This window comes from Chlamydotis macqueenii, chromosome 1 (genome assembly GCF_036417535.1).
Source record: "Chlamydotis macqueenii isolate bChlMac1 chromosome 1, bChlMac1.mat, whole genome shotgun sequence".
NCBI lineage: Eukaryota > Metazoa > Chordata > Aves > Otidiformes > Otididae > Chlamydotis > Chlamydotis macqueenii.
In genome coordinates this window covers 54,409,263-54,436,188 of record NC_141556.1, presented here as the reverse complement: position 1 = coordinate 54,436,188, position 26,926 = coordinate 54,409,263, and the positions used below count along the sequence as shown (strand labels likewise).

The 26,926-nt window shown below is 39.7% G+C and overlaps 1 protein-coding gene across 1 annotated transcript in view; it reads left to right on the top strand.

The window, feature by feature from the left end:
• The window catches only part of GUCY2C (guanylate cyclase 2C), a 46,051-nt gene extending 19,601 nt beyond the window's left edge, over positions 1–26,450 (top strand). Inside the window, exons 11-27 of the mRNA XM_086740103.1 lie at positions 802–883; positions 2,506–2,611; positions 3,165–3,227; positions 3,823–3,894; positions 4,845–4,949; positions 6,193–6,279; positions 10,339–10,471; positions 12,309–12,446; positions 16,619–16,707; positions 17,445–17,536; positions 19,226–19,384; positions 20,755–20,947; positions 21,320–21,494; positions 22,453–22,551; positions 23,320–23,414; positions 24,063–24,139; positions 26,276–26,450. Coding sequence (XP_086596229.1) covers positions 802–883; positions 2,506–2,611; positions 3,165–3,227; positions 3,823–3,894; positions 4,845–4,949; positions 6,193–6,279; positions 10,339–10,471; positions 12,309–12,446; positions 16,619–16,707; positions 17,445–17,536; positions 19,226–19,384; positions 20,755–20,947; positions 21,320–21,494; positions 22,453–22,551; positions 23,320–23,414; positions 24,063–24,139; positions 26,276–26,450 — 1,940 coding nt within the window. The remainder of the gene's footprint in view (positions 1–801; positions 884–2,505; positions 2,612–3,164; positions 3,228–3,822; positions 3,895–4,844; positions 4,950–6,192; positions 6,280–10,338; positions 10,472–12,308; positions 12,447–16,618; positions 16,708–17,444; positions 17,537–19,225; positions 19,385–20,754; positions 20,948–21,319; positions 21,495–22,452; positions 22,552–23,319; positions 23,415–24,062; positions 24,140–26,275) is intronic.
• Positions 26,451–26,926: the final 476 nt, after the last annotated feature.

The window sequence follows — 26,926 nt, the reverse complement described above, 5'->3', positions numbered from 1 at the left end:
GACAAAGGTATGAGCAGTTGTGGAAAATTCAGTGTTGCAGAGGCAGGTCTTTTTCACTGGGTGGGTACCCAGCAGGACTGGAAAGAAAAAGACATACGTTATAAAGCCTGAATCAGAAAGCTATCACTGAGTATTGTGTTTAACAATAAAAACTGTAGGGACCAAACCTTTGTTCCTCAGTTTAGAGAAACCCTTATCCAAAGAAGTCAATGAAGAGCCCATTTTACATTAAATGTGGGAAAATAATGTTTACTGCCTGCCAATGACTCTGATTTCAAATGGTCAACTGCTTGCCCCATCTACATCCCTATCCCACAGAGAGTTGTACCCAAAGCTTGCCTCTACCATCCATTCTTAAGAAGTTATTGAAAGGAGACATTTGGCTGCTTCGTTTAAAAAAATGTGGCTACTAAGAACAGTCAGCTTTTTTCCTGGACTATCCTAGTTTGTTTTTAAAGACAAGAACACCTGGAAACTCTGCTGCTGAGCTGATGTGAGATGTAGTGCTGTTAAATTCACCTCCCACCTGGGTGTCCCTACTGAGTGCCCACACCTCGAGTGGGAATGTAAGACTGCGCTGCTCCGGGTCATGCTTCATCCCGCAGTGAAAGAGGCAGGCACGTGTCATCCCTAGGCAGTGCTGGACTTTACCAAAGCCTCTCAATTTGGATGTGACAAAGAATATCCCTGCTCAGCTACTGTGACTTGCATATGTGTGGGGCAGGGTAATTTCTTAAATTTAATATTGTTTTTCAGTGTCCTCTGTCAAGTTGTTTATTTTTCAATTTTTCTTTTCTGCAGGTCCACACATCTTGACCATTGCAGTCTTTACACTTGCGGGAATTGTGATTCTGGTTCTGATTATCTCGTTGCTGATTCTAAGGTACCAACTCCTTTGGCCTTCTGTTTGTCCTTGAACAGTTTTCCTCCTAGAGCAATGCCTTTGATCTCTACTTGAAGAGCCATTCATTAGCTTACCTTACATACCTGGGTGGTTGCCCTCAGTATGAACTCTTTAGTATATGCCAAGTAGTGTTTGCATCCATAGTGTTGTTATGTCTAAACACTAACCTATAAGCAGACAGGTAAAATTTGTAATGCCTATGAAAATGGATTAAAATTTGTCTGGAGACAGTTTGGACTTCTTGTAAAAGGTTCTGTACTCTTCCATATTTGCAGATGCATAAAATCTAAAGATTCTGTTCAGATTCTATGATCATTATTGTATACTTATCATTGTAATATTCCAAAGCATCAAATATAGAAGAGTTTCCTGAGAATTTTTTAGAATAATGCTTGCCCTTTTAGTGTTGAAATAATGGCAAACTTTTCAACTATAATTGCTACTGACGATTGTCCCCTAACAAGGAAAGGACGAGAGAGACTCAGCTATGAAAATGAATAAAATGTCTCATTGTTCCTTCTTTATCTCCCAAGTTCCTACGACACTTGAACTATCGCACACCTCCCTGTGTAGTTCTGACTGCTAAGTCAAAAGGCAAAGTCCTGAAAAACACATAACTAAATATTAGACCTAGTAGCTTTTCATTCTGTTTGATATGTACTTAATCACCAGCTGATACCAGTTTGAATTGCAGTGCATCCTGGTGATCCAACCCAGCTGACGAGACTGAACTGAGAAAACCAGTTCTTACCACAGTTATTGGTCTCCCTTTTCTCATACATGTGTGAGTTAAAATATGTTGGCAAAGCGAATATTTGTGTATTAGTCAATACCATGGGTTCTCCCATTTGGAGCATTTGCCAGCAGTCATCAGGATGTTGGGATTCCCCTGCAGTCTCTCCAGTCTGTCCTGTGGTTTTTTTTTTAATAGAAGGACTTGCACACATAAGCAGGTAGTTTGATGAGTGCTAGTAGTCTTGCAGCTTTTCTCTAAGAGAAGACAGTGTCTGCTTTGAAGTTCTGCAAGGGAGACAGCAGTTTCCTTCTCCCCATTCCAAGAGCTCTTCCCTCATTTTTACAAAATGTGTAGCATACAAGGCACACACGCAAAAAAAGCATCTCATCTCAGCACTGTTGTTACCTCCTCTCCTGGCATTGTATTCACACCAGTTCCTACCATCCAGTGTTGATGCTAGGACTTCTTTCAGCTTGCATTTGTTTGTGGGACCTCCCTTCAGAGTACATCCAGTAACACAGAGGAGAAGACTATATAAAATCCAGATGGCCCTTTGTGCTTTAAATTGTTCTGACCTCCCCTGAGACTCTGGCAATTGCCTAATAGTTATTCTGCTAAATCTATTCTGTTCTTCTGCTACATCTGTGGAATTGAATGAGCATTTAGGCTTTCCCAAAGGTAGAGGAATTAGCACAGCCTCAAACTGGAAAGCTGTATGAAAGCCACAGGGCTTATGCTCAAGCCATGCCTACCTGACACTACATCCTTGTGTCATCCTGACACTGGAAGCTTCCCTGTCCTAATCTCCTGTTGTGAGCTAGAATATCCTGGGAGGATATTCTGAATGAGTTTGCTTGTTTTGCAGGAAGTACAAGAGAGATAATGAGCGTCGATGGAAGAAATGGTCCCATATACCGTCTGAGGAAATCTTGCCTCTGGAGACCAGTGAGACAAGTCATGTCAGTTTAAAGGTAAGGAAAGCACAATGCCTGAAGCTGGGTCTTGGATTCTGCCTTCTAAAGACTATCGATGCTGGGGTATTGGCATGCTCCAAATAATGCAGGCTATGGCTCTGGTAGAACTAGGATCTATTAAAATGATTTATTTTAAAACTTTTTTTTCTAAGCCTCGCTTGCTGTATTGAAGAAAAAAAGAGATAATTCCCTATCTATCACTCCCTAATACAATATATCTGTTTCCCAACAGTAAAGCTCATTTTGTGATGGGGAAATAGGCTGGGTTTTGATTTCCAGTCTCTTCCATACCACCACTGTTACAAATTATTTTCCTATGCTTTGTTATGCCTCTGTAATGCCCAAAAGCATGAAAGCACCAGGCGGAGGCCCCCAGTAGCCGTGGGAGAGGCAGTGATATCCCACACTTTCTGTGGCATCTAGTGACACTCCCTAGAGAGAGCGCCTTATGTTTCTCTGTGTGGCACACACTGATATTATTTACCTCTCTAGACCTGCCAAGTGGGGAGTAGGTGATAATTGTAAGTTAATTATTCTTCTTTGTTCTTAGATCGATGAAGATAAGAGACGTGACACCACCCAGAGACTGCGCCAAGGCAAATATGACAAGAAGGTAACCTGACTGCAGTGTCCATGCTCCCTTCCTCAGCTTTGGAGGGCTCTTTCTGGGAGGAAGTTATTCCTCTCCAGAGACAGTTCCACCTCTCCTGACCTTGCAAAATGGCTTGATCTTATGGAAGGAATAAGCCATTAATTCCCTAACAAGTGCTTTGCATTTTGCTTATGGGAGGCAAAATATTAGACTCCATGAACCACCAGCCTAGGCCAGAAGTGCAGAAGCAGAAACAAAGGGACTAGAAATCTGATACATTTTGGTACTGAGGAGATGAACATATTAATGGAGGATAGGCCATTTACATGCCAATTCTTATACTTTCAGTAGAGCTACCTGCCTGACTGAGATATATTCATGTTGAGTTAAATTTTACATAATTGACAGCTCTAAATAGTTCCTATCTACCTGGTAAAACTTTTGAAGGAAATATAACTCAGTTACTTATTAGCAGATTAACTGAAATTCCAACAGCAGAGCAGTAGGCATGTGTTTCTGAAGTACTTCTTCATAGGGACATTTCTTGGAAAAGAAGGATGAATTGCTGTTGTACTAAATCTATGATTTTTTTTTTCCACTGTTATTTTTTCTTCAGGTGGTGATTCTAAAGGACCTCAAAAACAACGATGGTAATTTCTCAGAGAAGCAAAAAATAGAACTGAACAAGGTAACTGTTGCACATAGCAACCGGACACTGCAGGGTGGGATGTAGACTCTGAGTGAAGTCATTGCTTTCCACTATCAGCTCCAACAGCCATCTGCTTGTGCATGTCTGTGAGGTGAACGGGTAATGAGTTCCTCAAAGGATATTGCTTGAAGAACTTTCTCTTCGTGTGTGTGATCTCATCAACAGTTCAGAGTCTGAATTGTATGCCAGTGAAGCTGGGGATGAATGAAGTAATTAATGGTCTGTCATATGGCCTTGCTAAATAAATTTTTATAGCTGATGCTAAAAGGCAATGCACTCTTTTTGCTCATATCATGCTAATTCATTAGAAGCAGCACTTTGTAGTTAATCTTACTATTGAATGCCAAGTGCAGCTCTTTAAATATACGTAACTCTCTGCTGACTTACTCATACAGACTCTTCCAACATGAAAGATGAATTTGGCTGCAGTACTGCATCTTTTTTGAATGAATAGTTTTCCTTTTTACACAACACAGCTATACTGTGAATTCAGTAAGCTCTAAAAATACCTCAAAGTAAACTACTTGTCTACATAAATGGACAAAGTCCATAATATCATGTAGCATCATTAAATTTTTATTATTTGCTCATTTACTGACTGATTCAGAACATTCTGTCACTCATAATGGCTATTCTGGTCAACTGGGAGGTTTGAGTAGAGAGGCAATATTGGAGACTATATAGTGGGCTCTGGAATTAACTTGCAGTATCCAACAGCAGCCACTCTTATCTCCCTAATCCAGAAGGCTCTGGAATTACAAATATCTTCAAGTACTTCACTCAGTGTCTTAGTACACACTGGTTTAAAGGAAACTCCTACATCTTATCAGGGCCTGAGGTAAAAAGCCACATCATACAAGTATTCTTGACCTCTGTTTCTGTACAAACAATGATGGCTTTTAAAAACAGATGCAATGTTTCTGCTCTAGCTCCTACAGATTGATTATTACAACCTGACCAAGTTCTATGGCACTGTGAAGATCGACACCATGATCTTTGGGGTGATTGAGTACTGCGAAAGAGGTTCTCTGCGGGTAAAGAATTTTGCAGGTCTCCTTCCACCCCTAAATTATCAAATTTCAAAGTAAGAAAAAATATTCCTCATCTCTGTGTCTCTGGCCCTCATGTAGCGGCCATGGACTGAGCAAGTGGTGGCAGGTTTCTGACTTGGAGCTCCCTCTCCTTGCTCGGTTCTCTCCAGCCTTCCCCAGGTGCTGCTGCAGCTGCCATCAGTTTGGTGGTTCTCAGCACACAGAGGATGAGGTGAGGTGCAAGCAAGCAAAAGTACAGGCAGAGCTCTGCCCAGGCAACAGCAAGAGCTCATACTTTTATTGTGTCCCCTATTGGGAGCATATAGGATATAACTTTTTCTTTATTTTCCAAGCTGTAGCTGTTGTCTCTGCTGATGCCCTTGTGGACCCCACAGTGCCTGCAGAGTGTGAAAGGATAGAAAAAAAAATCATATATTCTATATTAATAAAGGACAAACATTTTGAGGCTGGAATATGGCAAATCCTGTGCTGTAAGGGACAACAACCCTGTTTATAAAAAGAAATGGTAAATTGATGCCTGGCAAAAGTTATGGAAAGACTTATGGTTTAGTACTACCAATATTATTTCAGTGCTAAACATGAAGTAATGGTGGCATCAGCTCTTCTGCAGGCACACATTGTTTCTGATTCTGAGTTCATACAAAGACTCTCATCAGTACCAGTGGTCTCTGGAACAAACTCACAGCAAGGCGGAAAACAACAGCTCTGTCTCTAGTTCTTTTCTTGTAAACTGGCATACAGGTTTACTTTTAGCAACAGAAAACATAGTGGCTGGGAGAACTGTAAATGACTGGCACTTTAAGATAAAGGAACAGTCTACTTTGAACTTGTAAGGCCATGAGTAAATTGGTAAGAAATGGACTGTGACCACAAACCAGAGAAATTTGTTTCCCTTTCTCTTGCACACCTTACCCATTTCTATCATCTCAGCTATTTTGCTTTATTAAAGACTCAGCTTTAAAAGCAAATTCACTATTTACCTTTAATTACACAAACACCTCTTTTCTGGAGTCCTCAATTTTTTAGCTCTGTGTAAACCTAAAACATATTTAATATTACCTGTTTTCTGAGGCAACTCCTGCTTTAGTACAGGTGCACCCTATAAAAAATGAAGGGTTGCCTCTTTCAGTTGCTGGTTGAAAGGCCGTGTGATTTAGATACTCATATCTCATCTCCTCATTTTTCCCTGTTGTAGTTTAGAACCATTCTTTTCTTCTCTTCACAGGATGTTTTAAATGATAAAATCTCCTACCCTGATGGCACATTCATGGACTGGGAATTTAAAATCTCTGTCATGTATGATATTGCCAAGGTAAGTGGGCTGCTGACAGTGCAATGTTAATCACAGAATCATAGAATGGTTAGAGTTGGAAGGGACCTTCAAAGGTCATCTAGTCTATCCTCTGGAGAAGAGCAGCTCTCAGGGTCTTCTCCTTTCCTTGCTAGAGGATGTATGCCTTTCCACCCTTTCCTCCTCTGAGGGCAGGTGCATGAAGCAGGAGGAACCAGTGGCTCTCAAACTGAAGGGGCAAATGGGAGCTAGAGCTGGTTTTGGGCTATTTATAAATAAACAGATAAAGTATGCCCCAAAGAAATGTGACCAAAGGATCAGAGGGTTACAATATGTTGACCAGTAGCTCTGATTAGTAGTGCCTGTGCAGTCACAAGACCTGCAAAATGCACTGCTCTCTGGCCTCAGGTAAGGCACATAAAGGAAAACTGTGGATTTTTTTTCCAAATTATTGAATTATTCCAATTTGTATCCAGAGACAGGACAAACTTTTTCTAAATAAACTGTTTATTTTGCATCCTGATTTTTTTTTCACTCACTAGAGTGAGAAACTATCCACTTCAGGTAGTTCAAGAGGGAAGAAATTAGTCCCATACAGAAACCAAGATGGGTTTTCAGTAGCTTTCAACAGATCTTTACATTTTAGGTCCTTGTGGTAGGAAGACTCAATATGAATGGTAAAGGAAATTCTGTTCTACATTAGAGACTTGTATCTGTATAGCTGGTAGTTAAGGAACCTTTATAATTCACAGATATAATAATTCATTATACCTGTGCAGGTAATGTAGGGAATTACCTCTGCCTTTTTGCTAGTGCTCTCCTCTTCCTATTGCTGGTTTGTAGTTGGACAGTCCTACATGCATCAGTTCAGATTTGGTCTCCACAATGAATGACTCCACTGTCTGTTCTAAACAGATATTGAAAATCTTCCTCTTTATTAAAGCCCGCTTAATCCAAATTGTCACAGTTTGTTGGCCTTGTTAATGACTTTCAAGTTCAGTTAACGTTCAGCATTAAGTTTCATTTTAAATATCAGCAGTGGAGTTTCCCTTCCTTCTTATAGCCTGTCAAAAAACATGATAGTTTTTTAACTCATTGCAGTTTACCTTCAGATGTTTCCTAAGAAAACACGGATTAGTACTGGCTCTATTTACAAGAAGAAGAGAGAAATCACAGTCCCTCTGAAGGGAGAGACTAAATGCCCAGTGACTGCACTGGGACCAGGACTCTACAACCAGTCATTCCCTGCACTGTTGGCAATGGGAATGGGACAAGGAGTCTGAGGATGGGTGGTGCACCACATCTGGTCTGTGGAATGACTCCTGAGCATTATTAGCCATGTTAGCAGAGATGGCTCACAAAATCTTCCTAAAAGCTTTTAGGTACCTAGGAATATCAGGAAACTTACTGCCTTTTGGATGATCTGCCACCCTTTCTTATTCCTTGACCTAGTAGTGGGGTAGGCAAAGGGGAAGCCCTAAATCTGCTCCATTTACTTTTTTTTTTCACTCTCCCCCCACCCCCCCTTCTGTCTGTGCTGTCTCTAGGTCTGATGGCACCACCTGTAGCTACATGGATTTGGTTACATGTGACCAAAGAGCTCTGATGAAATGTCTGCAAAGAACGAATTGCAGTAATCAGGCTTTGCAGTTATTAGTGCGTGCACTGTCATTGCAACACTATTTATTAAATAAGGGGCTGCTGCAGGACATTGTGCAAGGGATTGGAATATTCCTGCAATATTCTTGTCAGGAAAAGGGTTCTCAATCAGAACTAAAGCTTCAGAGCTTTGGAGCAGAGGTTATAAGAAAGCCTCAAGCATTTAGGAGTACTGTACTGAAAGTAATTATGAATTTGAAAACCAAGTCATGGGTTCTTAATAGGTTCTGTGTTTTCAGGTAGGTGCATAGGATAGTTAGAAGGAAAAACGAAAATTTTATCAGGCGCATCTATAAGATTTCTACCTCCAGAAATTGTTAACAGGAAAGCCTGAGTATAAGGAAATCAAAATTACCTTTGCCTGCCTTTTGATGCTGAAACTGATTAGGAATTCTGCTGTAGCAATGGGTGTATTTCCTGGCTGATGAAAGCAGGTGCTGGAAGAATGCACAGCTGAAGGAAATAGGACCAAAAAGCAGGCAAAACATCCTGGATAGTGTCATCAGGGCTGGATGATAAAAGCTGCTTAATCAAGAAATGTATTCCTTGGATATAGCGTGCACACAGTCTCTGTAAATTTTGGCATGGTCTAGATAGGTCCAGGATAACCAGTTCAACAACATTCTCCAAGGATTGCATCTCTTGCAGGCTGCTTGTGTCTTAGGCATATACACACTCTTCCCAAAACTCAACTTGTGTCTGAGTGATCTCTTGTAGCATTTGCTGGTCTGTTCCCAAACGCGGGCACCAAAGGAAAGAAAACCCAGCATGTCATTCAGTGTATTAATGACCACATGAACTATGTAACCCCGATTAAAGTAGAATCATAAAATAATTAGGGTTGGAAGGGACCTTTAAAGGTCATCTAGTCCAACCCCCCTGCAAGGAGCAGGGACATCTCCAACCAGATCAGGTTGCTCAGAGCCTCGTCCAACCTGGCCTTGAAAGTTTCCGGGGATGGGGCATCTACCACTTCTGTGGGCAACTTATTCCAGTGTTCCACCACCCTCATTGTAAAAAATTTCTTCCTTATATCTAATCTAAATCTACGTTCTTCTAGTTTAAAACCATTATTCCTTGTCCTATCACAACAGGCCCTGCTAAAAAGTTTCTCCTTGTCTTTCTTATAAGCCCCCTTTAGGTACTTGGATGGCCGCTATAAGGGCCTGTATAAGTCTATCTACCAGTTATCATACAAAAGGATGAGCTATACATGTAGGAGTCTAAGCGGAAGACCATTCAGAGAAGAAACTGAGCAGATACGATGTACCTGTTCTGACTTCCACAGAATACAGATTGTGCTTCCTATACTGAGGTACAGAAAATAGAACTATAGGAAGAAAAACAACCAGCAGTAGGCTATAACTAGGTGTGAGCTTAAGTTGTTCAGAAGAGTGAGATGAAACAGAATAAGTAATAGCAAGAGGGTGCAAATTAGCATACCTACTCCCTTCTTCAGTTTACGCCCACTTACTGATGTTCTTTTCCTGCTATGCCTGGCCCTTTCTCATCTATTGCACTGTATTAGTGTGTCTAAGTTAGATAAATTTAGAGGCAATGAGTAAAAGAGGCAAACTGCACACCTCTGTATACCTCTGTGTTGTGAGTCAAGAGTATGAATCTCAAGAAATATAGTTGAAACGGTATTGGCCAGTCCTTATGGTGCCCACTTCCAAGTTTAGCTCGTGGATAGCTGATATGTATTGACTAGTACAAAGAAAACCATGATTAGTCAGGTCAGAAGAAACCTCTATGATTGTCTAATCTGATCCCCTGCCTTATATAAGCCTCAGTGCATCATCTAACACTCTCTGCATTGACCTCTCTTTAGCCTTCTGCGTTGCAGAAGAGGATCTGGTGCAATGTTTCTGAATGAACTCTCTGGTGTATGGTAATCTTCAAAGACGATACAGGCATAAAGAGGAATTCCTCTCACACCTATGGTGTCCATTGGATGAACATATAGTTGGAAACACATTTTTTGTGTGACATTTGAACAAATCTGTACTAAATTTACAAAAAAAAAAATTTATTGCAAGTGAAATCAAAACTTCTGTGGGAGGAAATAAATTTTCCTAGTTTCTTAATTGTGTTCTAATCTTATCAAAACCCAACGTGCTACATCAGACTTTTGTTAACTAAGAGGAAGGATGGTCTTCCATGACATGATCCTTCTAATGATCCATTTCTTCATTTCTTAACATTGGCTGTTCCCGTCATCTTGGAAAGCCTCCTCTGTAAAATAATATTTGTTTCCCTCCATGACAGGGAATTGTGATTTATGCATATCCAATGCTGATGAAGGCCATTTAATTACTTGGACAGATATTACACTAATACTTCACATTCTTATTGAATCTGGTAACAGCTGAATGGCTAACACGTAGTCTTGCTTTCTTCCTTTTTTATTATCAACCACAGGGGATGTCTTACCTGCACTCGAGCAAAACTGAAGTTCATGGTCGACTCAAATCCACAAACTGTGTAGTAGACAATCGCATGGTAGTGAAGATCACTGATTTTGGCTGTAATTCAATTCTGCCTCCAAGGAAAGGTAAGAACAGTACCCAATTGGACTCTCCTTCATAGTTTCCAACCCAATGGATTTTTTTTTTATATTCATAGCCCAGTAGGGGCTATGAATATACATAATTACATCTTGTACACACTACAAAACATACAATATGATTTTGTTTCATGTAGCAGCCATCATACAAATGATATCTGAAAACACTGTCTTAACTTAAATAACACAATGAAAGAGAATTATTAGCAGGTAGAGAAAGAACTTAGGCAGTGTAGATGAGGAGGAAAGGAAAGATGAATTTTCAACTTATAGTTTAGAAAACAGAGGTTTCACATGTGGCTGAGATGCAAGAAACAATTTCAGCATCCAAAGTCTTCATGCAAACATCTCTCTTCAGCAGTAATTATGAACTTGTGTGAAGAAAAAAAGAAGTACCACATGATCTTGTCATTGATCAGATGCACATGTTACCACCGTGCTCTGTGATTTAATTTAGACATTAACATTCATGGCACTGATCATCCTTAAAAAAATCTGTAATGATATGCAACGATCACGTTAATGTTTCTCATTACTTAGGTAGGAATCTAGCAATGTATTTTCAATCAGACTGGAATAATTTTAACAGCTTTTCTTTACATTTTCTATTAATCTCATATTCATAGGACATTTTTATAAAATAGAGCACTCCTTTCTACCTGTCTTTTCCTTCTTACTTGATCTTGAGTGAAAAGATGAGCCCATCTGAAATTATGTCATCTGAATCTGCATAGTAGAGCTTGCGGTATGATAAGCACAGCACTGTGCCAGAACTGTAGTATATGATCTGAGAAGAAACTGTAATTGCAACTGAGTTGAGAGAAAAATTTTACATTCAGACAGAAACATTCTCAAGAATATCAATGAGAACATAAAAAAGAGTAAGAAAAGTGCACTGAATGTAAATGCTCTATTCATTCTTCATTTTAAAAATTTCATATTTAAATTTATATTATTACGTTGTAATGTATTTATCTTCTCTCATTGCTGATAAGAAAAATGCTTTGACAAGCAGCCTCAAAATTTCTGGCTACTAGATTTCTTTACTTAAAGAAAACTTACTGTTTCACAACAGATCTACAGATTCATTGTGGCTCAGTGTTGCAGACTGACATCATAACACTGTCTTCAGGGTCACTGTGTTCAGGTCACTGTTATGATACATCACCAGCATATCATAACAAACTGTCATACCATGGTAGCATTCTGGTTTTGAGGCACAATGGTGCTTGTTGCACTAGAAATACAGATTAAGAATGTCTGTAGGAAGAAAGTGGTTATAAGCAGGTAATATTATGTCAGGCTCAAAAGTACTTCAGAATTATTTCAATAGGTTCATGATATCAAAGCAACTGGGAAATATTACAGTCATGTGACATCTTGTATAACAAACTCTGTGCATCTTGCTCAATAATTTATGGTTCAGCTTTTTTTAAATAGCACTAGCATTCCTTGGTCTTATACAGATGCATAGGCTATTTCTAAGAAGCCCATGAAAGGTAGCTAAGAAAAGCAAGTTCATTGCCAATAACCATAACTTTTCTGGAAGTGTGGGAGTCTGCACCTACAGTGGAAAACAGTAGGGTCAGCAAATTGACAATTGGTAACTACCACATCGGAGGTTTATCTAACCTGTATTGATGGCTTCTCAAGAAAAATGCTAAAGTAGGAAATAAATAGTACCAGTGGGCTCTGGGTTTGATACAGAAAGAGTAAAAGAAAATATCACTGTAGTCAATGGATACTCTGAGGAGGATCACCCTTTTTCAATTACTTCACTCCCTTCCCTCTTTACCTTGTCCCCTGTTGTCATCTGGATCTTCAGACCTGTGGACAGCTCCTGAGCATCTCCGTCATGCTGATGTATCTCAGAAGGGTGACGTGTACAGCTATGGGATTATTGCCCAAGAAATCATCCTACGCAGAGAGACCTTCTACACTGGACACTGCTGGGACAGCAAAGGTAAATCCACAAATTTGTCCTTCATTGCAGCCTTCTGGGATGCTGTAGCTGTAACTGGCCCATTCTCCACATTTTGTGAAAGGCACTGTCCTTGATAGCTGCTTGAACTGCTGCTTCTTTCACTGTGTGATGAATGAAGAGCCTATTTGAAGGATCTCACTGTGGGGGCAGATGTCCTTATTCTTTCTGTAAATAACATTGGCACTGAGTTTTCTTACCCTTTCTCCTCCCTCCTCACCTTGGCCACAGCATTACAGAAGTTAACATTATACAATGCTGTCCAGACTTACTGTAACATTTAAAGGCCATAAAGGTTTTTCTGTTGTGAGTTGTGCACAACATATAACAATTCACTCATATTAGGCATCATAAATCAGCAATGTCAACATAGAACAACAAAAACTCAGCAGCATGCCACAAGAACAGTTGGCATTTAACAACTGGCAATTCAGACTTTATTCAAGCTTGTCAAAAATAACTTTAGTCATTTAACTTCTGTCAGAAAAAGTGTCTCCTGTAGTGCATCCATTAAACCCTATTTTGTGCATTTTGTGACAAAGTTTTTGAGTGGCTAACAGTCCAGTCAATCCCAGTTCCCAGAATCCAGGCATTATTATATATTAGAACTGACATAAAAGCACGTGTGGGTTTTGGATTTTCCTAGTGACAGTTACCAACAACAAGTTTAGACATTGCCTTTTCCTCTGAGTCATTCTGATAGATCCGCCTCACATTTATTAAAACATCTAGAGCAGCAGCTGGTTAGCCTAATAGCTCTTTTCCTGAGTTACATTTGAGAATAACTTCTGAGCCATGTTCATCATCCTACATTATCAGAAATCAATTTTCATGTTCGGGGAAACACAGTATTTCACATCACCAACTCTTTAATATAAATGTAGACTACAAACATATTAGAAATGCCTGTTCCCCTTTCGGCAAACTCTTCAGGACTCCATGGTTAAGATAAAGTAGAGAAAATAAAAGTCTTTCTATTCCTTTTTCTTGAGAAGAGGTAGGTACAATCTTCACGAATGCAAGGATTTTACAAATATCGCCAAAATAGATGGAGAAAGGAAAGAGAAATGCTATTCCCTGCTCATTTTGACTTGCAAAGCAAATTCACAGCAAACTACATTCTTTTAACTCTTTGTTCAGCAGTTACAGTCTTTCTGTGTTATGTTAATGGTTGCTACATTAGCCGCAGCCACAGTGTTCCTGGGCTCTTCTGAGATGTGGTGGCTCCTCACTGCTCTGTGTTTGACCCTGGCTATCATAGTCATAATCCAGTTCCTTGTTTTAACTTTGACCTGTTTCTTAACACTGCATTTTTTCATTTTAGAAAGACTGTCCCTTTCAAATAGCATTAGGTTAATCCATCCAACTGAAAGAATTTTTAGCACCTCTAGGTGCTGTTGCTGGAAATGGTCATGCATATCAGCATGTTTAGTAAGACAGCAGTAAACTTACTGGGCCTGAAGCCTGTTTGTAAGTCTGGATTCAGAGTGACACGCAGATCAAACTCTACAACTCGGAGAGCCTTATAAAGCAGGCATGTTTATTCAGTGCCGGGTGCGTGGGGGATTGCTCCTCCAAAAGCACGCACACCGACAGCACATTTTACCAAAAATGTATACGGTGCAGGTATACATATTCATAGGATTGCACAATACAGTCATACATATGCATGAGTGAGGCGGGGTTATTAAAAAAAAACACTTGTGTAAGCATTTCAGATCTGACTCTGGTGGTCGTTCACTTCTTCAGGGGTCTTTTCTTCCTCCAGATGAACTTCAGTCATTCACCCATGCTCTCCTTTCACTTGGTAATTCCAGCAGTTTCCCGACTTCTGACCGAATTTGTGGTGGAACTAACATTCCATCCTTTGCTAGACATATTAATCCTTGACAAATACCAGTCCCTGATAAGCTTAAGTGAGTTTCAAGGCAAACAGGATTGTTAGACATTCTCTAGCAGACAGTTAGTCTCCTAAATCAAGCAATATTTAGCAGACCGTTAATTCCCTGTATCAGGAGTAACTTAAAGAAAAAATCTGTGTTGTAAACCTCAGTTGAAATTTTAAGTTTTCCATTCAGTGAGGAGATTGTTTTCTTCCCATAGCTTTTTCCTTAAAAGCATTAGTAGATGTCTGATCTAACGGCTTCTGGTATTTTTCTTGATTTTTGATTATGCAATTTGAGTGAATGTGTTCAGCCCAGTTTCAGCAGTTCATAAAATTTCATGTAACAGAAAGGTATGAGTGTTGTTGTACAATGCTGAAGTGGCTCCTCATTTAAATGTCTGGGTTCATTCGTTAGCCAAGATGAGGCAGCAACAGGGCGGACCATACTTATTCAAAGACTTTTGAATTTTGTATAGGGCATCATCTAGCTCTGGAAGAGAGTAGCTGAAACATGAGGTGACCATCAATTTACAAATATCTAAGATAAAAAGAAGGAAAAGAATACCAAAATAGAGTAAATGGTACTGGGCAAAGAAATGTCCCTGTTGCACGTTAGATTCATTTGGTTTCTAAGTCTCCTGCAGAAAGTCTTTCAATAGCTAGGCTATCAGAAGTTAATCTCTGCAAGTTAGAAGACATTATATTGATATTTCAGGACAACTGATATAACCGCTTCTCCAGGACTTCACTGGAGGCAGCAAGGACAGTGTTCAGATTTTAAAATAGTTGTTTAAAAAACCTTGCACTTAGCCTCCGTCCACCAACTTAGGAAAATTAAACTCAACTTCCAGTTACTCAGTGAGCCAACTTTCTCAATCTGCAAATATGTATCAATCAACTTAACATACAATAATATTGCTACTAATGAGATAAAAGAAGTCCTACAAAGATGATGGGCATACAGAAACTGGATTTCTAATGTATAGAAGTAACTAGGTCATAGCCCTCTTCACTGACTTCTCTGCGAGATAGCTGTTAGGCCAGCTGGTTGCTCCACTCTTCTGCAGAAACACCTCATTCACTGCTCAAGACTGTGAAATCTTGTCATGTACCAATGCTCAAGTGAAGCTGCCTCCTTGTTCCACTACCTTCTGTGACTCGCTAATTGCAGTGTTGCTAATAGTTGCTGTTACTTCCGCTTTCAGGTGTGTGCACAGTGTGGAAATCCAACATATTCCTCTTGCATACGTGAGACTTACACAGATTCTTCTGTCTTTTAGCCCACAGAAGACTTCTTAGCAGTCTCTCCACTCCATAGCGTTTGGGAGACTCAAGTGTCCTGCTCCTTCTCTAGTCTGTACTTTCTGTACCACAAAGCTGGAAGCTACTGCATCTTTTTAGGGTGAGCATGCACTCTGGGCATGCTTAGGCATCTGTAGCTGCTCTAGGCTTGCACATACCATCATGATTACAAATGTTCCTCATGTCATTATATGCTTCCTTCAGAAAATTGTCTCCCAAATAGAATCAGAAATTACTAATAAATCTGTTTCACGCTTGTTCATGGTTCCCTTTCAGTTTCTCTTTCTCTCTCCTAGAGGTAAAAATTTGCTTCTCTTTTTTAACTCACTCCCTCTGGAACTCTTGAAGTCTGGAGAAGCACAGAGGGAAATATTTTTGCTTCAGCTATGACTTACTGTGCTTAAATTGTGTTGTGCAACCACAGCCTGCGTTCTGATATCTTCAGAATCCAAATAACTTTCAGAGAACAAATTTCATGAGTAAGCATACAAATAAACTAACAAATGCAATGTTTTTAAATTATATACATTAATAGCCTCATTTTAAGGAAGCTGAGCATTTTCAGGAAGATTTGAACTGCTCTAATGAAAGTTGTATGTCTCCACACTTTTGATGAAGTCGCAATGTGCTTTTCACATTGTTTTTTACTATAGCTATACTTCATGCTGAGAGGCACACTAATAATGCCTAACGTTCATTTGGGAAGATTCCATAACCATGTCTACCGTGACCAATAAATACTCATGTACATTCCTATTCATTTAGCTTTCAGGGGCCTTCAAGCCAGCCTGTTTTGATCTTGTGCCATATATTTAGAAAAGCTCCAAAGCTGAAATTCATATCAAAACAAGGGAACTGTCTTCAAGGCTTTTGTTTCTACAGTAACTCACATCATAGGACACTATCTACAAGGAATGTCCTTCTCATACTTTTTGTTTAAACCTTTGCATGTTTTTTCCTGTGTTAGAGAAACTTTACAGAGTGGAGAGCTGCAAAGGAGTGAAGCCTTTCCGACCAGACCTGTCCTTGGAAACAGTGGGAGAAAGAGATATGGAAGTAAGCTAATAATTAACTAAGCCATTTTCTGGGTGAAAGGCAGAAGTCCTGGCCAAACTAGAGCTCACGATCATGGGAGGATGAAAGCTATGCATGTTTTATGCCAAATGCCCTAATCTCATGGGAAAAAGCGGTATTCTATAGTTGTTACCAGTGCAATGAAATACAACTCAGGAAAATTATTTCACTGGAAAGCAATGGATGCTTATATAGTGCCACTCTTCTGACTTATTTTAGATACCTTTAAGATAGGATGAATCACACCTCAAATATACCTCTCTCCACTGATTATATATAGCCCCTAAGGCTCCTTGCTCAGGTGAAAATGTCTGTATTGTAGGCATCCATGCATTCAGCAATGAACCCCATTCTTTTTTGACTGAATAACTAGTTTCAGAAAAATCCCAAACTCAGGGATATATAATATAATTACCACAACATTTACCTGGATGTCAATAACTGTATCTGGCACCAGCTGCAAGACTGGATCCATTTACTTGCCCTTCATTTATGTGTTGCAAATTGAAGTAAAGATCATGTCACCAGTCACCACAGAGTTAAGTTTAAGATGCCTGCAATGAGTGTCCTAACCATAGATTCAAAACAGTTAGTCACACATTTTAACATGTTGCTGGTCAAGAGTAACTGGAAATTCCCTAATGATCTAGTGCTGTTTAGCACCATTATCCTTCTATATCCATTACTCAGGTGGACTTTCCTTAAATTTTTGTTTGAAGGTGTACACACTAGTGAAGAGCTGCTGGGAGGAAGATCCAGAGAAAAGGCCTGACTTCAAGAAAATTGAAAGCACTCTGGCTAAAATATTCAGGTGAGCAGCAGGGGCTCTGTTTTTTAAGATGCTCCAGACTCCTCCTAAGTGTTAGAAAGCTCATATTTTTAAGTATGTAAGCTGATGTGATTATGATTCAGTCAGTGGAAAAACTGAGTATCTTCACTTAGATCCTCTTTTATTCTTTGGCAGAAAAGTAAGCGAGCACGTGCATATGTATACGTACATGTGTGCACATGAGCATCTATGCATGTATTAGCTGAGTAAGGGTAAGATGATCACCATACCTCAAATTGGTACACTGTGAAAGCAGTAAGTTGGATAATTAGAGATTAAACCATTCAAGTAATTCACCTCCTGTCTCTAGTCAAAAATTGGATAGTGACTCATGTCATCTAAGTTTCAGCAAATTAATGCACATAAATGTTTGGAGGATGATTAGAAAGTTTGGATGAGCTTGGTTGTGCCATAAACGAGTCTGGATGGTCCCAAATCAAGCTGACTAGAAGTGCTGGGTTGTAACTCATCAGGAGTGTTAATTACAGGGTTTTGTAGGTATAAAGTTGTGGGATAATAAGGGCAATAGCTGGATAACCCTGTGGGGTTATAGAGGCCTTTCACCTCACCAGTGCTGCATTGTTCCTACAGAGTTTGGTCTGAATTAATTTTTTTGATGTCCAAACAGCGAGCTTTTAATGACTTCTCTCGGGAAATTGCTGCCTATTTTTTAAAGCTCTCCTCTTCAACAAACCCCAACAGTACTCATATCATTTTACACTCTACAAGGGCAGAAGGGCAACTGCAGTATGCATAACTAAATGTATCTATTGAACAATCTTACTGGAGCTTAATAGAAAGATGTCCTAGTTCAGCTCCTAAGTCTTCATCCTACAAAAGCAAAGAGGTGGCCTCTTGCCACCTACAACATGGTGTTCTCCTCATGGGGCGGGGGTTGTCTTCATGATGGTGCATCACTGACATAAAGACTTGTTTAAACTAAGAGTGGTTTTAAAGTCCAGTTGGGTACAATACTAATCTGCCTCTTCCTGTGAGCCTGGCCCCATCTACTTTCAGGCTGCTTTGGTGAATGCCCGCTACCCAGAATGAGTGGCTCATGTAACCATACTTCTACTTCCAGGAGTTAGTAAGCTAGAGTCTGCAGGAGCTTGTGAGCAAAACTAATCCAGGGGCTGCTAATTGTTCCATTGAATTGTTCTGTCTTCTACACAGGCAGCCCCAAATTGTCTTAATCCTTCTGGCTGAAGTCCCCATCGAAATGCTATATGCAATTTTCTACCTACTATCTTTAGCTTCCTCTCAGGATTCGATCTTGTCAGTTACTTTTTACAAATGAATGTTCATGGATTACCCAAGGTAACCTGAGGCTGACAATATTAGCAGAGCTAGGTGATTCAAGGGTGCTTTAAGAATTACCAGATTACCAGCTCCAAGTAACAAGTGTGTATCAATCACAGATTTTCAATTCATATACTATAAATACTTTCAATTGCCCAACTTTACTTGCTGTCCAAGCAAGAAAAAGAATGATGCACTTGAGGCACTTTGCAGTCTAACTACATGGAAGTCAAACACTGGAGAAGTTTTCTGTTGCTCCTTTTTTGTCTCCTTTTTGCCTCTGTCAACAATGTATTTTCATCAACCTTTCTATCAACAATGTACTTCCATCAACCTTTAATGTTGGTTCCTGTGTATTTCTGTTATTTGCAGTAACTACCATGGCCAGACCAATGAAAGCTACATGGATACCCTGATCCGGCGTCTACAGCTATATTCCCGGAACCTGGAGCACCTGGTGGAGGAAAGGACAGAGTTATACAAAGCAGAGCGAGACAGAGCAGACAGACTTAATTTCATGTTACTTCCAAGGTAACTGGCCAGGAGGATTTTCACTGGCATGTTATTTACATATATCACCTGGTTCTTGGAGAGTAGGGGTTGAGATTAATATTAATCTTCTATTTCTTCCCCTCTAATCTGATCCTGCTAGGGAGGAAAGAAGAAACTGTCCCTGAGGTCTCCACCCTATGGTGGAGTTTCATGCCAACATGGTACTGGGACCTGTTATCTTCCTCAACAGGGTCCCCCTTTCCCGCACAAACTTCTTTTTCACTGCCTTCCTGGGAACACATAGATCTACAGTGATCCCACATCACACAGAGTGGGATCTTCTGCTCCAGCACCTTGCTAGCTAGAAGGAATGTCTCCAGCTGGAGACGAGGAGTGCAGTTCAACTTCAGGCTGGGGTTTACCAATGCAACAGAGGGGCTTGAGGTAGGCTGGGCCATACTGGGCCAGACTGGGCTAGATAGATGCTTCAGAGTATGGGACAGGACAAGTATTATTTATATTATAATATTGGTAATACCAGTAATTTTGGTATTGCATCTATTTGGAATAGTAAAACTATCCTAGTATGTCATTGCTAGTTTCAAGGGCATTTAAGTAGTCAGGGTATTGATTTTATGACTCATCTTAAAAATAAAAAAGTGTCTGTTCAATTCAGTTTCAGGGAAAATCTGAAATGATCTGGCTGTGTAGACCATGAGACAAGGAATCCATGTTTCCTTCCACTCTCTATTGTTCCTACCACTCTATTATTGTCTCATTGTAGATGGAACATAGCATTGTGCAACACCTGTAATTTTCTGGGTCTCTTTCAGTTATTCTCTTCTAATATCTCTACTAGGAACAAATATTCTCCTGGATTTAGAAGTGCAAGAAAATGAAGGTCCCTCTAAACAGATATTGACTATCATAGCATAGAATTTTTGTTGCATGATATCTCATCTGAAATCAGGATAAGGTGATGTAATTATCAGGATGAAATTACTTCTGTGCTGGGAAACAAAAAAATATGTCTATTCTTACTTACTGTGTGGATGGAATGTAGGTCTCATGTCAGAAGTTCCAGAATTTCAGTTTTAAATTTGACTCAATATCCCTATTTCTGACCTTAGCCAAGAAGCTCAGTTTCCTGTGCCTCAGTTTCCCCATGGCTATTAACACACTTGGATTTCATAAGGCTGTAGTGCATTAATTAACATCAGGAAGTGCTTTGAGGTCCCTGGCTGAAAGGCATTATAGGCATCTAAAATGCAATTACAGTGGCAGTTTTCAGCAAACTATTTGATCTTTCCTACAGAGAAAGCAATGATGTGGTTGGGTTGCATGCAAAAATATCTTTAATGTTAAACACAGACTACTCATCTGTCTTCTTGCCTTCTCTATTTCCACAGGCCAGTAGTAAAATCTTTGAAGGAGACTGGCCTGGTAGAGCCAGAGCTATTTGAAGAAGTCACTATCTACTTCAGTGACATTGTTGGCTTCACCACACTCTGCAAATACAGCACCCCTATGGAGGTAGTAGATATGCTGAATGATATCTACAAGAACTTTGACCACATTCTTGACCATCATGATGTTTACAAGGTGATTAGCTCTGCACTTTTGTTCAGTTACCAACCAGGGGACACACAAAAAAAATGGATGATGTGGCGGATTTGTTTTCTAAGCAAAGACAAAAGAGAGAGAAGCAGGTCAAGATTACTTCATTTCAATATGCTTTTGGTGTGCCTGCTTGTCTATACTAGATGGTCACAGATTCATTAACTGGAATGCTGGGTACAGCTATAAACACTCATATACCCAAAAGGTGTCAGCTACCTTAAACTAATTAATCCTGCCGTCTAGGGAAGAAACATTTAATTACGAACAAGAGGAGCTGACAAAACCTTTCTGCTTTTAACTAAATATGTATTTTGCTATGTCTGCAGGTAGTGAGTTCTAATTTTGTTTCCACAGGTGGAGACCATTGGTGATGCTTACATGGTGGTGAGTGGTTTACCGAAGAGGAATGGCAACCGGCATGCAGTAGATATCTCCATGATGGCTCTGGACATCCTCAGCTTCATGGGATCTTTTGAACTGAGACATCTGCCGGGTCTGCCTGTTTGGATCCGCATTGGAATTCACTCTGGTACACAGTAGTGCTAGATCAACAAGGACAATGTTGTTGCCTTGTTTTTGAACAGAATAAACCTCCATAGAAGATCTGGTAGTACATCATAGGCAGCTGCTCTCCTCATGAAGAATCAGGCTGAAAACAATGTACCTGGAGGAAGAGCAACAGAAGTAAATAAGCCACTGGTTTTCTCCTTTGTAGTGACATAGCCCATACCCATTCATTCATAGCTTAAGTTAGTAGCTAGGAAGAGCAACTGCTATTGCTCCTGGTATGATTAAGCCAGTTGTATTAAACAAGCCTTTGCAGATTGCTCCATCCTGACCAAAGTGGAGATCAGCCATAGCCAGATACGCTTGTATAGCCAAAAAATACAGGCCTATATTTTACGCTTTTTGAGGCATAAGTTCTGAGAAGCCTATGTGGGAATTCATGTTTTAATTAATCCATTAAAATATTTTTTCTCAAAGGGGAACTGCAGATAGCTCAAGGAGATAGCTCCCAAGTACTTTGGGAAATTTTATTTTTTTCATTTTTGTTTGTTTCAACAAGCACCTGAACACCAGCTGCCAGGGGAGGAACATATCAGTGAAAATGACTGAGGCACTGGGGAACGCTTTGAGGCACCACTATGCACCCCTCCATAATGGAGCTCAATTTCTTTTCCTCTTGCTTCCAGAATTGACAGCTAGTGACTGTATTTTTTTTCTGCACAAAAAATGTGTTTAAATACAATTAATACTGTGCAGCCATGTCCTTTTTATGCTCCTATTGAATTAAGCAAGATGAACAGAGCTAGGCTTGATTTGGAGGGGAAAGGGAGACCACTTTGGGAAGTGAGGTACAGAGTATTGTCATCGGTGAGCAATGCAGAGCTCCAGCAGGTACTGCACTGCTCTGCAACAGTGAGATACTTTCCCAACAAACAGTATCTTGATCCACCTTTTTTTCATTCTCTGCATCCCATTTCTAGGTCCATGTGCGGCTGGTGTGGTTGGAATAAAAATGCCTCGTTACTGTTTGTTTGGAGATACAGTGAACACAGCTTCAAGGATGGAATCCACAGGCTTGCGTAAGGATTTAATTTTAGCTGTCAGTGTAACAGGACCAAAGGCTATTGCTTAGTTTGTGACTTAAGTGTGTTTTCAGCTGAGAACAACTTATCAGCTCGCAGAAGTTTTAAAGATTAAGAAGCCCTATTTGTTTTGATTACTACTGTTTGATTACTGTTTCACTATCCTGCTGGGCAACGAAGAATTGTTCTTTGCTCATGCTTCAGTGCTACTAACAGGGAGTATGTAGGCTGGTTCGCTGGCTGAGTTCCTCTAGAAGATATGATACTTATGTGTCTGGGGTTTAATTTTACTCTATGAATGGTAGATTTTAGTTCAACCTAGAATTGTATTACAGTTCTGTTGTGTAAATATGCTTGACTGTGTATTTTAAGTTGAAGCAATTATGTCTTCAACTTCACCATTAGGGAACTATGCCAAGAACCAGTTTGTCTTCCTTCTGCCCAGTGTCTTCACATGACTGCTCTCTGTACAGGACACTCACAATTATTCTTGTCCCTTTTGGCACCTAAATACTACAGGTATCACGGTCACCTTTATTTCAGATCAACGGCTGTACCAGCTATTCCTCCCTAGATACAATGCTACGTAGTAGAGTCAGATTTTTTTTGTACAGTGGTGTAATGGATTCTCATTTAATTTTACTCTCAGAATTGATGTTGATAACAATTGGAGGAGCTTCTGCTATAGCACCAGTTTTCACACATATTTGATATAATTATGTGGTACATTTCCAGATTGAACTTTCGTTGTGTCTTGTCTTTTAGCTTTAAGGATTCATGTGAGTGGTTCCACTATTAACATCCTGAAAAGAACAGACTGCCGATTCCAGTATGAAGTGAGAGGAGAAACGTACTTGAAGGTAACCTTTACCATGCGCATGCATGAATACAGAGAAGAGGGATAGTATAAAAGTATTATATAGCTGAGAGTACCCTGCAACTTAATTAACAGCTGGGAAACAAGGGTTACAGATCAATTGGTATCACAGTCTCTAGTGGCCGAAGATACTTCTATACAGATAATACAGGCAATGAAGAGCTCCCCAGGTCATAAACTAAAGCAACATAAAGATGTGGAAAATAAATGAAACATACCCTTTGTAACAGAAAATTGTGGCGTGAATTAGTCTGACAGAAAGGAAGCGGAATCTATTGTTAATTTGCTCATGCTTAGATATCTGACTGCCTATCTACCAACCCATTTATTTCAGTCCATTACACTTGGCAGATGTCTTTACTTGGGAGTTGACGGCAGGCAGCACAGCTCACCTCTCCCATGGCATGTGTTTCGTGTCATAGAACAAGGGAGTGGGTGTGCAGCTGTATCTCCTCCATTATTCTTCTTCTCACATCTGATTTTTAATCCTTTGCTGTAAGCATCAGTTACTGAAAACAAGCAAAGGCAAACACAGCAACGTGCAACACAGTATTATTTAAGTAAATTAACTACAGGCAATTGCATTCTAATCCCTAAACTGTGCTTTCTCTTCTTCGTCATACATATTTAGGGCAGAGGAACAGAAATTACCTACTGGTTGACGGGTACCGAGGACAAGAAATACAATCTCCCAACACCTCCTTCTGTGTAAGATGGTCTTTATATGTGAAAAGGGAAGAGAAATTTCCAGTTTTTGTGCTTTAGACTTCACTGTTCCTCCCTGGCACTTGTGGGTTTTTTTACATCACACAACTTGCCTTCAATAATCAGGGGCTTAACAGTGTATGTGCATATAAACATGTGTAAATATTCAGAACACGGGACTATGCATGTGCTGAAGGTTATTCGTATATATAAGCCCTTAATAAGTTAATTTCCTTGGAAGGGAAATAAGACTTACAGGACAAATTGCTGATGTGGTAAGTATAAGAGATGGACAGAAAAATGAAAAACATTAATATTCCAAAAACTTTAGTCCTAACGGTACCTGTCTGTGACAGTACAGTGAGAGGATAACTGCAATTGAAGGTGCAGCTCTCTGTCATACCATGTTATGGCTGTGAGCTCTTTTGGGGGAATTTGTAGGACAAATGAAACTTGAGGATTTCAAGCAGTATTCTGCTAGAAGAGATGGACAAAGCTACTGTAGTATTGCATAGGCAATACTCTTTAAAATAGGCAAAAGTCTTTAAAAATTGATCAGAAGCTTACTTTCTAATACATAAGAGATAAGTAATCAAGGAAAAATATGAGGTTGATGTCTTGGAACTGAGCTATCATTTTGCATTAATATTGAATAAAACATAGTAATAGCGGAAGGGTTGTTTTTGAGAAACTATGCAAAACTGAAGTCAGGATAACTGGTTGCATTTATTTCATGTGTATGTTGAATACAAGTGCTGCATTATTATCTCCTCCTCTGCTCTCATGAGACCCCACCTGGAATACTGCATTCAGCTTTGGGGCCCCCAACAGGAAAAGGATATGGACCTGTTAGAGTCCAGAGGAGGGCTACAAAGATGATAAGAGGGCTGGAGCACCTCTCCTATGAAGACAGGCTGGGAGAGTTGTGGTTGTTCAGCCTGGAGAAGACAAGGCTCCAGGGAAACCTTATAGCATCCTTCAAGTACTTACAGAGAGCCTATAAGAAAGCTGGAGAGGGACTTTTGACAAGGGCATGTGGTGATAGAATAAGGTATAATGGCTTCAAACTGAAAAAGACTAGATTTAGATTAAATATAAAGAAGAAATTCTTTACTGTGAGGGTAGTGAGGCACTGGACCAGCTTGCCCAGAGACGTGGATGCCCCATCCTTGGAAGTTTTCAAAGCCAGGCTGGATGGGGCTTTAAGTAACCTGGTCTACTGGAAGGTGTCCCTGCCTATGGCAAGGGGGTGGGAACTAGAGGATCTTTAAGGTCCCTTCCAACCCAAACCATTCTATGATTCTATGATTATCTCCTGCAAACTAACTAAATGTTGAAGTTTCTCACTTTCTGCTCTAAACTCCTGTGTACGGTTGCTCTTTACTAAGTGGGAATTTGCTGTCATCTGTTTTGAAATGACAGTGTTTCAGTACAATTTGAAGCAATTCTATAAATTACAAGTGTTTGTCTCTAGGCTGAGCAGGAAATACTCTTTCGCAAACTCAGAAATCGTTTTTTAATATGATCAGTTGAGACTGCCAGAATTATCAAATTGGCAACTCCAGAATTCAACTATTGAAAGTACCTCTTGAGCTGGGTTACTGTGGTCAGTGATGTTTTTGTTTTTGCTTCCTCATATAGGATGTGACTGATAAAACTGCTACGTAAAATTGTCATACGTGGGGTACTCCTGCAAAAGCACAGAAGTACACACTGCAGAAATTTATGAAAAGGTGGCCACTCTGTTACTGAAGGCCACCTGAAATTGAATAGTGGAAGTGCTGGCATCAGTAATAGTGTTGAGAGCTAGAATCTATTTTGATTTGGAGTTAACCTAATTCATGTCTTCTTTTTCATGCAAATCATGATGAAATTTTTTTAAGGTCGATAATGTCATAGCTACAGACCTCCTGTGCAGAGACAGTGAGCTATACTATCTGGAAAAATCACATATAAATCCAGAATTCTATTTCCAAATCCAAAAACATAATTTGGTTCTGCCCAGACTTTCTATCAGTAGTCGGTGAATATCATGACGATAAACATAAGATAGAAATGTTTAAAAACCACTGGGGATCTAGGGATCACTAAAAATATGTGACTCACTGATTTTTTTTTTTTCCACCCTGTCGCTTTCAGGGAGAATCAGCAGCGGTTACAAGATGACTTAGCAGAGATGATAACAAATATTCTTCAGAAAAGGGAAAATGAAGGGTTCAAGACACGAGAGCTTTCACGGGTACCTAGCTACCGATCAGGTACGCTGGAATACCTGCACCTGGCCAGCACAGAGAGGTCTTCCACAAGTCTTTAAAACTGGATGTCTAGTATGACTCAAAAAGCTTCAGCAGTTCTCTGAAGGCTGGATGCTTATACGCTCAGCTAGGGGAGAAAGAATATAATTTTTCAAGCATCCTTTCTACCATCCGACCTGCCAACAGTAAATCAAACCTCTCTTCACTGTAATGTCGAAATTGTTGGATGACTTCAGTAGGACACATGCAGCCTGCACTTGAGTCTAGAAAAAAATTTTTGTTGGCTTTGGTTAGTTTTTTAAATGTGATCACCCATTCAATAATCCATTCTGAAAATATTCACAGCAAAGCCTTAATTTGTCATGATTTTTAAATGTCGTACTTAATTTGTAATTTTTATTTGAAAAAAGATTTGCTGTAATATTTGAAAATAACATTAAACATATAACTTGTAAATCCTCGATATTTTGCCATTTTACTTCTTCTATTGTTTTCCCTTGTGTCTCTCATGTTTTGTTTAATCAAATTAACTTTG